Genomic DNA, 15,421 nt, shown 5'->3' on the forward strand with positions numbered 1-15,421 from the left:
ATAGCATTATTCATGCAATCACTAATTAGGATATTATTTTTTTCTTAATTATTATTTTGAAATCAATTTATATTTTATAATGATTTTATTGTTGAATTTTATTAAATAATTTTTTNAGTTTCATAAAATTTCATAATTAAAAAATAAAAATGCTTACGAGAACTTTTTGCAGGAACTATGACATTATACCAAATTAATTGAGCTTTCTCTCTCCTGAATTATTCTGATTTTGATTAATCTTTTAAAAATGCTAATGTCGTCCTCCAGCTGGAGAAAATCATTTATTATTCTCTAATCTTTTCTGACATACTTTATGCAAGTACATTAGTAATTTTCATAACGCAATGTAAGAAACTAATCATGCATTATTTAAGTTTCATATTAACCACCGGCTTCTTCAATGATTAAAAATTTAATAAAATATCTTTAACAACCAAGTAAAATTCAATTATACAGATAACCAAGAGAAACTAAAAGAGTATCCACAGCTTCTTTGTCTTGTAGCTCTATTATCTCCTTATCTCAACGACTAGTGGGAGTCTCAAAATACACATCTAACGTTTCCCCAATGACTATCTCAATACAGCTTCTGTCTTCGGATCTATTTTCCTGCTTACTTCAATCGTTTCTTTTATATCCTCAAAATAAACCATCAACATAATCTAATTGACATAATTAATTTGATAATATTCCAGTGCTTATCGATAACATCCAAACATCTTATACTTGTATATTAAACAAATAAATTCATTTAAAATTAATATATTATGTTAACTTTAACTGTTTCTTAGGCATATAAAACGGAAGATAAAAAGGTTAAGCGTTAGTTTTGTTTCAAATCTGAGCCACAGTTTATCTAGAAAAACAAAAATGTATTTGTCAATAGTAATTTTCTGTAATGAATAGCTCTTGGTATGTTGTCTATTCTCAGTTGCCTGCGATTTTCCAAAGAAATATGGCGAAACAGTATACAAATATCTGCATAGAAGTTAAAAAATATATGTTTTCTGATGTTTTACATTCTAAAATTGATATTTATCTTAAAGCCAATGTGAGATAACGTTCATTTCTTCATTCGTCTCCTCTTTACAACGCGTCGTGATGAGATATATATTTAAATAGCTGCCATTTTGCTTTTAAATAATGAAGGAACACGAAAATAGTTTTTATGGTTACCTTCATATAAAGAAAAAAAAATCTGTCAACTGTATTTTTCCTAAAATGAAACTTTTGAGATACAGATATTGACAGGCTGAATGACTGCTCGAAAATTACATTGATTAAAGCTCTAATGTTATAAAATATATATATATATATAAAGATTTTTAAACAGATAAATGAGTTTTCTAAACTTTATTCTTAAATATTTTTTTTATTATTACATTTATTATTTTTTGCATAAATTCTGTGAAATTAACGGATTTCAAAATATTTCCTTTTTTCAGATGCACTACCGATTCAGCCAGCGATTACGTGGAATTTTCCAATTTTAAAACCGTGGATAGAAAATTGGCAAGACATTGCGGTCATAAAAAACCAAAAGTGATCGATTCTGATGGAGATTTCTTTCGCGTCACTTTTAAATCCAATGATAAATTCGATGGTACAGGATTTGAGGCTTTTTACCAGTTTAGAACACATATGGGCAAGTATTTATAAGGTATTGTTTTAGTGTCGATAAAATTCATTTTAGCATAACAATAAATTACTTCGATTTTTAATTTCTCTAGACCCGTTTACAGTGAAAAGAGTTTCCACTTCTAACGGAAATCACGGCCGTGAGTATCAGCATGTGTTTATTATTTAAAAAAAAATGATGTTGTTTACTAACTGATTCTGTTTTTAGGTATCACTAACATCTATAACACTTCGACTGTATTCCTTCTACTGATTATAGCAAGCGTGATTCTTTACCTCTAACTAATCAATTTAGTTTTTTTAATTAATTATTCCTTTATTTTAATCTCTTAACCTACCATAAGAAAATAAATGGTAGAAAGGAAGAGAGGGATTAAAAACTAGAACACAAAATACTTATACAAAAGAGACTAGAAATGTAATTTGCTCTTTTTTCCACGTCGATGCCAATTCGAACAAAAAAAAAACCTAAAAAAAATTGAATTCGGAAAAATTTCAGCTACGGCCAGGAGCTATAGACATTGTGATAGTGATGCGTCATCTCCTGGTATCTGGTAAGGAAAACAACCATGCAAACTGACGTTTATCCAACATAAATCTCATTTATATGTGCGTTTTTTAGCATTAATTATATTTATGAAACAATCAGCAATAATGAACTTTGAAGGACGTTTGCTGAAAGAATTATTGTCTTGAGGACTTTTATATTTTCGTTTCACGTTTTATGTTTTATTTTAACTTTGTTATTTCATCTAGTGCTCAATGGAAATTGTCAGTTTGGATGAGTAAACAAAAAATTTCCTCTTATTGGAGTTGGAACCTATGAATTTTTGAGAGAAAGACAATCTTGTTCACATTTTTATTTTTTGTGCCAAAAATTAAAAAAAAAAAAAAGACCAAATAAACTCTCAACAAAAGAAATCAGTTGAATTAAGTACAAAATAAAGAATATCAGTAGTGTTAGATAGTTTATCTTATTTCAATTTAAAACTGAATGAAGAAAAATAATGGATCATTTGTCATTCCATTAATTTTGGAAATAAACTTTTTTAATTCTAAAACTACTAAATGATATTCCTAAAACAATTTTAACATTTTATCATTTCAACTTTTGATATCAAATGTTTAGTGTTTTACGTTTAATGCAATGTAAAAAATTCTGTTAATTTCTGTATTTCACTAACATTTAAATTAATTAATTTAGAAAATTACTTTTCTAATTACATGACAACTTACATACTTAAGACATTTTAGTAGCATTTCTATTTCTTTCTCTCTCTCTTTTTTTTTACTTTTAATATTTATAACTTTTAATAAACTCGTTTTTAAATTTATGCAATAACATTTTTGTTAAATCTTGTTTGATTGCATTTTTGTATATTTGTAAAAGGCAAATAAAAAAAAAATCTAGGCAATCAGGTCTTCAATAACAGTCAATTAATAATAATCGTATATTGCACAGCCTAACAAAATTTTTAAATATTTCTTTTTTTTCTTTTTTTTTTAAGTTTTTAGTTTCGAGAACAATTAAATAAAATTGCTTTTATTTATAAATTAGTTACATCTCATATAATGCGAAATGAAGTCTATTTACTTGGAGATAAAAAACAAAAAATAAAATAAAATTTAATTTAAACTACGGTATGTGCTGTTTAATTGTCATTATTCACTTTCAACAAAACCTATTACAACATTTAATAGAAAAAAAAAATCGGTACGAAATCATTAATAGAAAAAATACGTGACAAAAAAATAATAAAAAAAAGTTATTAAATACTAGTTAATAGAATATTAAAAACATTGATGGTCATGGGCATGTACTCCGAAGTGTACTTGACCTACTTTATCAATTGGTTCCATTATACTTTCGCTATTTTTATTATTGTAGTGTATATCCCCATATTCTTACTCGCGTAAATGATCAGTATATCCTCTCTTTCACTATCTATTCTCAAATGGACATTGGCTGACCGAATACAGATCATGATAGTCGTTTACCTTTTCCCATACAATGGGGGGCGTTGGTATAACTGCAGGGCAGACATGACGTGAGCCCTACCTGTATTTCACAAGTCACCTGTAAATCCCGTCACAATTATACTTCAAGGTACATAAAAGTCGTTTTCCCCTCCCCCCTCGGTCTGTTCCACATAATAATAACATACACACACCCCTGTCCATTTTACTACTACTAGCCTAATTTCCAAACTCGTTTGACCTATAAGTTTCCCTTTTCGTTTTTATATCGATTTTTATAATTATCTAAAATGTATTCATTATACACAAAACACGAACTAAATTTATCAGTTCTTCGGAGGTTAAATAATAACGAGACATCTTACAAAATATATATGTCATAATCAAGGTTGTGTTTGTTATAAAACTCGCCTATAGCTATAGGCCATTTTTTTCTATTCTATTATATAAAAGTCATCATTTTAAAATTAATTATGTACGTGAAAGCATATAAAAGTAAAAATCGAATTTATCATCATTAAGTTAACAATTTTAACCAGGATTCGATTTTATAAAGTGAAAATCGTGTAAACAAGATAAAAACATTACATTTTTTTTATAAAACAGTTCAATTTCTCTGTAACCAGATATCAATAATCCATATATAGATAAACATTACAAAATATCTTATCTAAAGGTTACGCAGGGTTATACATATGACACAGAATCATGTTAAACCTCAGAAAAAAAAACTTTTTTTTTTTAATCGATACATTTCAAAGCTTAAAGAGAAAAATAAAGGTTCATGAAAAGTGAGACTGTTTTTGAAAAATGAAATTACATTATATCTCACTTCTAAATTCTTTTTTATGATAAATCTTTTAAATCAGAGGAACCCTGACATTGACACAGAATAAGAATAAATTACAAATTGGATGAAATAAATATGAAATAGGAATTAATAATATAGACCTACTTTTTTTTTTAATTAAACATAAATAAAAATTCAAATGCTCGCTTTACTTTTAAATATATATTAGTGTTATTTTTAAATATAATAAAATGTGTTCATAGATCTCCTTCAAGTAATTTATCAGCCTTTAGATAAATTTATTGACACCTCAGAAATTGCTAATGACCAGGTTGAGAACTCGTTTTACCCGTTCGTCATTTTTTTAAAATTATTTTCAAGAAAATTATTATGATTTATTTATTTTTTTAATATAATAAACAAACGATACCGCCGGATTTTAATCGGGTTACAATATTATACTGTATTAATAACGCCCGATTAAAATCCGGCGGTATCGTTTATTACATATAAGCCCGAACTAATATAAGTTTTCAGTTAAATAAAATATTATTTTTTATGAAAAATATAATTTTATTTTATTTTATAATCGATTTACCGGTAAGTAAAGGGGACATTGATTTTTTTTTCTCTTTTTTTTTCATTTGTTCCGAGTTATAAATATTTGATATTAAACGAGAGTTTATTCCGAAACATATGGAGAAGAAAAATTAATATTATTTGATATTCTAAATTCAAACAATTATATATCTATTAAGATTGAAATTTGCAATTAGTTATAATAATCCAATAATCGATATACTATTAATAATAAAATCAAAATAAATTAGCTCGCTCTATCGATTTTAACGTTCAATAAATATAACAAATACCAATTAAAATTGTTATCATCTTTATATAAAAAAATATGAAGAACGCTATTCAATTATCAAATTTTCGTCATAATTTTAATTTACTCCCGTTTTTTTTTTAATTATAACACTAAATTAATGGATAAATCTATAGAATTTATACAATTTCACAAGCTTATTAAGAAAAAAAAAATTATTATTATTTCATATAGAATTCAGTCTTGTAAATTTTAATAAACAAGCCGCCATTACTGTCAATCATTTTTTTTCTTTTTTTAATCTTCATCAACCAACGCTTCGTTAAACTCGCGAATCCGTACGCCGCATTTAATTAAAATTGGCACAGGACCAGCAAACGTCTATAAAGAACGGCTTCCCACATTATATCTATTTATCAATGTAACTGTAGGTTTTTTTTCCCAATTAATTAAATGTATTACGGAAACCACTCTTTTATAATTCAATTGCACGCATTCGGAAACTATTATTATTTTTTTTTTCGAATTATTCATTAAGTAATTCGTTAACCCTTCGAAATAACAAAATAGTGATGACTTTTCTTGTTTTAAAGATTCGTGAATTGAATTCTTCCGCCCTATTCAAAACGTCGTGTAGTAGTTGTTACTTTACGCAACAGAGGGCATACCGATCGGGTCTTCAGATTTTTTTTTCTTCTTTAAAATAATAACGATAACAGTTATTAATCATTCCAATGATTGTTTGTTCACGTTAAACATTATTTTGCGGTTTTACTTCTCTTAGTTATAAAAGTGTGATAAGAATATTTAAAAAAACGGGAAAGCGACCTTGACCTTCAAACGCCAATCATTTTTAATGACGTCACCCCAGCGGCAATTCGTATGAATTTCGTGTACTATTGTTAAAAAACTTCAGTTTAAAACATCAATTCTATCGTATTGTAAAATTAAACAGCTGGCATCGGGTTTTAAATCCGAAGTATAAAACTTTAAAAAAAAAAAAAATCTATTATGACGTCTAACAAATGACATCACGAATGACTGGCTATTTTTTTAAATCACGCGGTCTGTTCACGTGATGCGTTTCAAAAACAAACGTGACCGTGACGTCCGACCACGTGATAATAATAATAAAATTATTGAAAGTAGGTTTATTAATTAGCTACTAAGGTTAAATATTAATCATTTTATTTATTGAAATTTCTTATCCAGATTAATTGGTTTAGTTCATGGATACAAATGAAAATAATTTTAAATTATTTAAGTGTCGACATCTACTGATAATCGTTAGCTGACGTTTTATTGTTATCTTCCTTTTCTTTATTTACCATTTAAATATTATTCAATTATTTTCTATGAATTATATAAAATTAATTTTTTTTAAAAGCAAAACGAAGTATATATGTAAATGTTTTTAAAAATTATAAGATTTTCCGATTTTTGACGCGTCATCTCAAAAAAATGATTATTGAATTTTGTTTTTAAATTCATCTGTTTATTTATTTAAAATAAACAATTATTACGGATTTAATAATTCAATGTTTTTAATTTATTATTAAATATCTATTGTTACACGTGTTACTTAAACAATTAAGAAAATATTTAACAAAATTTGAGACACGGTAATTTTTTATATCGATGAGAAGATTTTTTTTTAAATTTAAATAATATCTTAAGTGACGGTACCGTTTAGTAAAGTAAATACGAGTAAGTTCAAACTTTATATTTATTTATTCAGAAAATAATTTATTGATTTTTTTCTGAGCTTTATTGTGTGTGTCTATATATACATGTAAACTTATAAACACTACTAGGAGGGAAATTTACAACATTCATTTCTCGAGTTTTTCACAGTCTCAAGTGAAATGAAACACTATATATATACGTAAGTTATATTTTTCTCGTACATCACAGTGCAAGACTATAGCACGTCAAACCGGCAGGAAAGGAAATCGAATCACTTCCTTGTTAATTTTACATCTCCACTTAATTGTAGAGTAGAAATTACACACGAAACAAACATCAAATGAATCAGAAAAAAATATATAGTTTACATATACAATTTCTATTAACATTTATAATTTTGGGAACTGACAATTTACATATATTAACTCTCAGAGTTATATAACAACAACACTTTCACTTCTACTATCTATAATAGAATGTGAAAGGGATAATAAGTTCACGAATTACAATTTTTTTTGAGATCAACCCTTCCCACAAAAATATATAATGATGATAATAATTAGCCCAGAAACCGATGAAACGGTTACACAATTTCCAACGGTTGACAAAACTTGATCTTTGACTTCATATCAGTCCATACAAGATATCAAAGGATACATGTACTGAACTGTTAAAGTCCATAGCAACTATTGGTGTAGATATATATCTATATTTGTGGGGATTAATCGAATACTGTAATAAGATACTGACCCTGCTTAAATTCTTTCCGATTTATCCGCGAACTCGATACTTTTTGATAACTCGACACCGGCCAGCAGTGACTTTCAATGTGAGGAATGTTTTCCTAGTTGTATTTGTTTTTTCCCTTCGATTTTTAAGTTTTGTGCGTAAATTAGAGCGTTTTAAGATTGCAAAACAAAATTTTATTCACTCGCATGATCGTTCCACTTATTGCTCCTAATGTCCTTATACCAGGATTTTTATAGTATTTTTTAACCACAGGACGGGACACCACTCAGTTCGCTATAATATTGGGGATTTTGGCGAACCGGACCGTAGATTTTTGCATAATGGGATGAAAAGGTAGAAACACGTTAGCTCTACGTTGTCGAATGCATATATATATATGTATATATGTTTTCTTTTTTTATCTTTTCGAAATGTGAGTTATATCATTTTTAAAATCTGTACTCTCATATAAAGCAATCTTCAGAGTACTCTTCACGCGCACGACATCCACCTGTTACTGCAATTACAGGAAGGATATCCGTTAGGGGACATGTAAGGTGTGTAAAAGTAACCTTCCCCGAAAACGTAACGGTTTGAACGACAATTTTTTTTCCGATGTCTGAGTTTAGATGCTAATCGCTGTTGTTCCTGAAAGTATACTTGATAGGCTAATTCCTCAATTAGGGCCAGTGTCTGTCTCCTTTCATAACCCATCAGACACACGGTACTCTCGTCTACGACTTGATGTAATATCATAAGGTAATCATACTTACAATGATCGTCACCGATGAAGTGAGTTGCTAGATAGTTTTCCAGTTTTATCCGTTGTTGAGCAATGTCCCCGAAATCGATGAAAAATCGAGAACACATGTATCTCTCCAACGTTTTGATTTGGTCTGCATCTTCGGCTACGTAGTCTCTTACCAGTAAGTTACAATACTTTAAAAGTCCCCCACCTCTTATTTCTTCCGGATTCCGAGTGGCTATCAGTCTCTTCTGTAAATGATATAGGGCCTCCGAAAAGTCCCCATAAACACTGTCTCCTATTACAGTAGGGTAAAAAGTTTCGGTCATTGGCATTTCGGCACAGTCATAAAACAACAACAGACTGTCTAAAACTATTTGGAACGAGTCAACGCTGAATTCGAACTGTCTTCTCATCTTGTCTACAAATTTTAATTCCACATTCCTTCCGCACTTGTTACTGAGTGATATTAAACTCCATCGGTCACTATCCGTAACTTTCACCATTTTGTGTACATAAGCTTCTTTCAAACTACAGCTACTCATTCTTTTCACTCCTTCTGGAAGAAAATCGAGTAGAGAGTCCAAAACGGCTGTTTTGATTTTATCGAAGTTACGCGGATTGGATAGATCAACCAAAAATATTAAGTCCAGGTCATTATAGGGAGTTTTTTCAGAGGCTAGGATGTAACTTGCAGCTCCTCCATTCAGTCTTAAGTCACGCACATTCACTCCGTCCTTCTGTAATTGACTGCGTACGTGTTTGACCAGATCTCGAAGTCTGATCTCCAAAGTTGGAAAATTTCCACGGCCGTGAAGAGGCACTATCTCGTTCATGACTTGATCCAATCTTTTCACTTGCTCGTAAGTCAAAACGGCATACCTTAGCTCGTTCTTTTCTGTATCCGTATCGATGACTGGTTTCATGTCTTCCTCGTCGATCTACGGAAAATAAACAAAAGAAGGAAAAAATCGACAATTGGAGGTGTTGGTAAGTGACAAATCCTAACCCCTTTCCTACTCCCTCCAATGTAAAGAACTCACTTAACTACTAGCACACTTTAATCAACTGACTCTGACCAATTACATCGCGCATTTCCTCCGCGCTGAAAATAATCCCTCTTTCTCTACTGACATAAATCCACGAATTTATCGATTTTTAGTCAGTAATGAATTTAATTGAATAACGAAAGTTAATTTTAACGTGAATATTAATAATTCAATGCGAATTAATCCGCACAGCTACTTCATTAGTGAACTATCTATTCAAGGTTGTCAATCAACAGAGCATGTAAAATATCCTTACGCTTAGATCACGTGATCGAAACAGCTGCACCGGTAATGACATTTGAATAGCAAGCACTAATTTTGCAAACTTTAATGCACATTATTTAATAAGTTCTAAAAAGCGATCAGTCAGCATTAAAGAAATCTTATGGCAGCAGCATTAACTAAGTTCTGGTAGTTGTCCTTGAAGGGCTGATGTCATTGTTGATTTTAGATTATTATATGGTCAAACTATCTCTTTAAAAGGTTATGTACTAATCAATAAATTTTTTAACGTCATAATCTCATCCTTACTGTTTAACATAATGAAAGAGCGCATTTGTACGTTCTTAATTCATTAATTACGGTCTCATCTTGAAAACAGATTGCCTTATGTAATTGAAATCGATATATCAATGATAAGCTGTCAAATTTTAACTTGATCAATAGTCGGCATGAACGCGCCATAATTTTTATCTTAATAAATACGCGGGGGCGAATTACATATACATAACATTATTATTATTATTAATGGATTTGTTGGCTAACTAGCACTCTGCGTGGGTTGATTTAGTCCGGCCATACTGATAACTTTGCAAACAGTCTACAGAGATAAATATGTTTTAAGCCCAATTAATTAGTTTACATTACAAGTGAAAAAAAAATCTTTATCAATAGCCAGAAAGAACCTTTAAATATGGTCCCTAACTTATCTCTATAGCCAATACAGAATTGTAACATATGTTATATATAGTTTCAGAGTTAATATTTTGGCAGTATTATAATAGTTTTTGTATCATATTTAAATATTATTTAATGACTTGAATTTTGAAATGTATTTTACAAAATAAAAAAATATATAATAATAATTCTAATTTTATTATTAAAAATAACTTTTTATTTTAAACTAGTTAGTTTAATTAATAACAACTTTTACAAAATGGAACATATGTTTTTGATCAAAACGAAAATCTTTTCAGATTAAACGATTTATAAAATAAGCCATATGGGAAAGTTTCTTTGATTGACATATAGCATTTCGGGAATTACGCTACACCTGTACGCTAACAGGTAAAGCGGAGAAAACTAAATGACGGGGTACCGTACGTTTTTGAATAAATCATTGCTCTTTTTAGCAGAAAAAAAGTAAAAGGGAATTATACAGTAATTATGTAAAAACAACATAAACACGAGGAATTTATATTAGTAAAGAAGCGCTATCTAACGGAATACAGGAACGAATCAATATCCGTGTTACGTCACAGAATACGATTCCTGTCGGTCCATATGGTATATGTTAAAAATCGACTGTTTAATGACAAAAATCAGTTAAACGATAAAAAAAGCGCAAGATGTCGAAATGTTCTGTCATATCTTTTACAGCCCTCTTAAACATTATTCCATACCAACTTACATATGTTATCACTTGACAACCACATTCCGATGAAAATCTCGGTAAAAGATACTTACCACTAAGTTATCTTCTATAATTTCGGAACATAGAGCATCGTAAGGAAGAGGAATAGAGTCAGTTTCCATTATTATATAGTTGTGTTGTGTCTTATAACCGTGAATGTATGGAACGTTGCTTGTACCTTAACTGACAAATCCGCTTTCATCTCTGACGTTGTTCCTTAACAGCCATCTCGTACACGAAACTGACCAATAGCCATTCTTCTGTAGCATCGTTTCCCGTGACAACCGAACTGTTGACGTACTTAATCACGTGGGTGAAATTTCCCGCCATCTGAATGGAATCTTCTAGAAATTTTTAGTCGATGCTACGCATCTTTTAGTAGTATATTATTATACAAAAAAAAACATCTATTAGTTTTCTAAAAATTCTATTCATTTATAAATACATTAACAGTACAGGCGTGTTGTTATGGTTGCTTGATTGTATAAATTACAATTATCCAACATATTTCCCTATTTTGTATGTATGGGTAGAAATCATGTGGTAACGTTTAAATCGGTTATATGTGGTTTTGTAAAATTAATTTTTATTTAAATTAATTTTTTAAAAAATTACAATTTTTATTGTTCGTGTTTTTCGGTAAGATATTAATTAATAGAGTATCAGAAGTAATCTGTTAATGGATTGACAGAGGAGATATAGTAAAAATATATATACATTTATAATTTATTCCTGTCAAATCTACGAATTTAATAAACATACTTATCTATAAGTATAAGGTTTCTTTATCGTACTATAACATTTACAAGTTCTGACAGTTCAAAACGGTAGTTAATAACATATATTAAAAATCATTAACATTTACGCCTCTATAATATATATATATATATGCATTTTAAAAAATAATATATAGAAAAGAATAACCTTTAATTTCAATTTTTTCAAAATTAATTGATTTAATAGTCATCATCTTTTAATCTATTAATTAGCCGCCATTATTTTTGTTGTGTTTATTTCAATAATTTTTCGCGTTTTTATTAAGTTATAGTAAAATAAATTTTAAAATTTTCTCATGTAGCGCCGCAGTATATTATGTGTAAATAGCTGTTAAAGAACTAATGAAACATGAATGGCGATTACAGTCGGTATTGATGACGTACTTGGATTGTGACGTCAATTCGACGCGAGCAAAATCGATCAGGAACATTATGACGTCAACAGAGGCAACAACCTCGAGTATTTTTGGCATTTTACCTATTTTTAACAAATTAATTACACACTATTCATAAAATTCCATCTTCGTAATAAATTTATTTAATTAACTTATTTATATTAAACAAAACATATTTTTATCAATTAAAAATTATTATTTAAAAAATATATTTTAAAATATTCATTCATTCATAAAAATTTGCTCTCATAAATCAAACCATCGTTAAAAGCAGTTTTCCTGCCAACGTAGAGTCATAGCAGGGAAGCCATTAACTGCGTAGGGGGAATATATTGACAATATATTCTAAAAACAATATTCGGCGGTTATTGGTCGATCACTACTTTGACGTAATTTGAAAATTATCTAATGGTTGTTTGTATGGTTTTGAATTTCGTAACACATTATAAGCAAATTTACTAATAACAGTTTAAATTAAATTATATCAACTTCAATAATGATTTACGGAATAAAATGATCAAATTATATTTTTGTTTTTGAGTTAAATATATAACATTGCCATTATCATAACGCATGCCTTAACAGATACAAATATTCAGTAAAAAGTAAATGGTGCGGTGCAAAAGACATTATATATTCTAAAGTTGTGTGTGTTATTTTATGTAAATAAGTCGAAATGTTCAAACTTTTTAAGAATTATCCACAAAGAATATATTATGACGAAATTTTCTTTACTTAGAATTGTCAAACAAGTTTTAAGTGCTTTTTTAAAAAAAGAGAGAATGAAAGTAAATTCCCAAAGAACGGATTTTTTCAAGTAAATTGCATCAAGAAAATAATTATTCGGGAGTCCCGAGGCAATTCGAAATGAGGTCTATCATAATAACGATACTGCATAAAATTATAAGCTCTGGGAGGGGCTCACAGTAATAAGTGCGTAAGATTTACGTAATTTAAATTTTGAAATCTCCATTTAACCACAAACCAGATTTTTTATTCATTAAAGCAAATCTAATCAAAAGCAAGTAAAAACTAATGATCTTGTATAGTTTTCGTTCCGGTTTTGATTTTGATATATATTTTTGTAAAGGAAATCAAATCGAAAGTAATAAATAAACCAACTTCATCAAGTAAAATTTAAATAGGTACATTTTCTACTCGTAATATATGGTTTATATAAAAAATAAACAAAGGTTAGTTGTATTTTAAATCGAAAATTATTGATAAATTAAAATATAACTAACTTTTATAAGTATTCCTAATACAATTTTTAAAATGTTTCTTGTCAAACTTTTGGTATTACTTATTTCCCAATCTTTCAGATTTTCCTATGTATAATATTAGAGAAATAACCAGATGTTGATTTTTTTTAGTTGTGCTGATTCGACTGCATTTTATCAGATGACATACGGAACCAAGTTAATCGAACTTTCGACAAACAACAGGATAATCTTATCTTAAGCACAAAAATAAAAATTGTGTATTTATCGGTACGTATTTCTTAATTAGTTTGATAATGCAGGTATGTTGATAAATTAAGAATTTAACTATTTTCTTATTAAAAAAAAAAAAACGTTGTTAAAGAAGAATTACTTATACACACAGTTCTTAACAAACATATAGAACATCGATAACAAATTTAGTTACTGTGAACGCACAGTATAAAATGCCAAAATAACAAATAAGATAGTACAGTTTAGATTAGGTGAAGCAGTTTTCAGCTTGTTGACATTAAGGGCCTCTTACAGTAGTTATATAAATATCAAACACTCTAGGGAACGTATATATTTCGAACAGACAACAGAATATTTTTAAAAAAATATACTGCAGTTTGTTATCGATTCACACGGTATCGTATTCATCGCGAATTGATTCTTACTATATAAACTGTTGTTCATATTTCTTATTCTCAAATAATAGCTATAACTAAAGTTTCCTCTATAACGACTTCAACACTTTATATTAGAATATTTAGCAAAACAAGCAATAATATCTTACAACTGTTCTATGTATTTATGAAACAGGTGTTTTTATATGGATTTAAACTATAAAGCTAAACTACTTTCGAAATTTTTCCATTAAAATGAATCTAGGATTAAAATCTTCAGTCGGTGTTATATGGGTTACAAACAATTTTTAATGAAATAAGTAACACGCAGCTTTACTATATTTAGCTGTTTACAGTTATAAATAAAAAATAATAAAAAAACTAAGTCTGCTCCGACCTCATCCGAGATAAAAATACCCAACTTTATCTCTCAGAACTGTTACTATGACAACCAATTTCAAACGTGAGCCAATGTTATCGATGGAGGAGGAAGAAAAGCTGCGAAGAAACATCGTTAACCTTTTCCGTCGTCTCATGCGTAGGCGAATAGCTTAAATCCTACGGATGCGGGGGCGTTGATTTCTTCCGACCTCTGATCCAACCACTGCATTGTTTTCGTCCGTAGAACTATCGAAAAATTCTGTTACGGGGACAATTCCCTGCACACCGATATTTTCTTCCCTGATAAAATTTATTGAATTCTCTTTCATTTATATTTGTTCTAAATCGGGTGTTTAAAATAAATTTTATTCTACATAGGATGACTTCTAATTTTAGACAGACTTTCAATAGATTTTTATGTAATATACCAATAAAATTATTCTATGAAATTATATAAAATCTTATAAGATAATATAGAAAATAAAATTAAATGAGTGAATTTATATATGGGAATATAAAATAAACGTAGAAAATACAATGTATCAACATACAAAAATATCTTAAATAAAGTTAAAATTTCTATTTTCTTAGTTGATTAAAATCATCTATGTAGTGTGACGTAATATCACAAGTTAACTTTTCACCGACATCCGTTGTAATCTAGAACAACAGACTTTTTACCTTTTCCTGTATTATATATTATTATTGCCTACATACATGTTGCCTTTATTAACGAAAACTTGCAAATACATAATAAATAATCTATAGAAAAGCTAAATCACGCAAATATCAAAATATAAAAGCTTACATCATGATTTATTTACACTAATACAACGCCATTTTATACTAACATACTTATCTAGAAATATTTATAATTATTATTAGAAAAATTTATTTTATTCCACATTAAAAATGGTAATGTTTTTATTTATGCAAATTTCGTGTTAAATTTATCAAAACCGTAA

At 28.7% G+C, this 15,421-nt stretch overlaps 2 protein-coding genes across 11 annotated transcripts in view; one reads left to right on the top strand and one right to left on the bottom strand.

Moving 5' to 3' along the window:
- The window catches only part of LOC111619738 (suppressor of lurcher protein 1-like), a 115,825-nt gene that overhangs the window by 99,214 nt on the left and 1,190 nt on the right, over positions 1-15,421 (top strand). For 6 of the 10 annotated variants that reach the window (XM_023361543.1, XM_023361541.1, XM_023361542.1 and 3 more), the window contains 3 exons: positions 1,446-1,645; positions 1,731-1,778; positions 1,847-2,173. In XM_023361543.1, the coding sequence (XP_023217311.1) occupies positions 1,446-1,645; positions 1,731-1,778; positions 1,847-1,920 (322 nt within the window). In that variant the 3' untranslated portion in view covers positions 1,921-2,173. Of the gene's footprint in view, positions 1-1,445; positions 1,661-1,730; positions 1,779-1,846; positions 2,174-13,620; positions 14,924-15,421 lie in introns of those variants that run through there. The other 4 variants (XR_002755810.1, XM_023361544.1, XM_023361546.1 and 1 more) reach the window with 4 other exon arrangements.
- On the bottom strand, positions 7,109-11,364 carry LOC111619741 (putative nucleotidyltransferase FAM46C). The gene is made up of 2 exons (XM_023361552.1): positions 11,130-11,364; positions 7,109-9,335 (listed from the first exon to the last, which is right to left on the bottom strand). The coding sequence occupies exons 1-2, from the start codon at positions 11,196-11,198 to the stop codon at positions 8,142-8,144; spliced, it is 1,263 nt and encodes a 420-aa protein (XP_023217320.1). The 5' UTR covers positions 11,199-11,364; the 3' UTR covers positions 7,109-8,141.

This window comes from Centruroides sculpturatus, unplaced genomic scaffold (assembly GCF_000671375.1).
Source record: "Centruroides sculpturatus isolate CEXI.00-Female unplaced genomic scaffold, Cexi_2.0 scaffold88, whole genome shotgun sequence".
NCBI lineage: Eukaryota > Metazoa > Arthropoda > Arachnida > Scorpiones > Buthidae > Centruroides > Centruroides sculpturatus.

What these genes read in the sequence shown, in the direction of transcription:
- LOC111619741 (XM_023361552.1), bottom strand. Translation starts at nt 11,198, where the DNA reads ATGGAAACTGACTCTATTCCTCTTCCTTACGATGCTCTATGTTCCGAA. An exon ending in TTATAGAAGATAACTTAGTG is followed by an intron (nt 9,336 to 11,129) that starts GTAAGTATCTTT and finishes TATTTTCCGTAG; the next exon opens with ATCGACGAGGAAGACATGAA.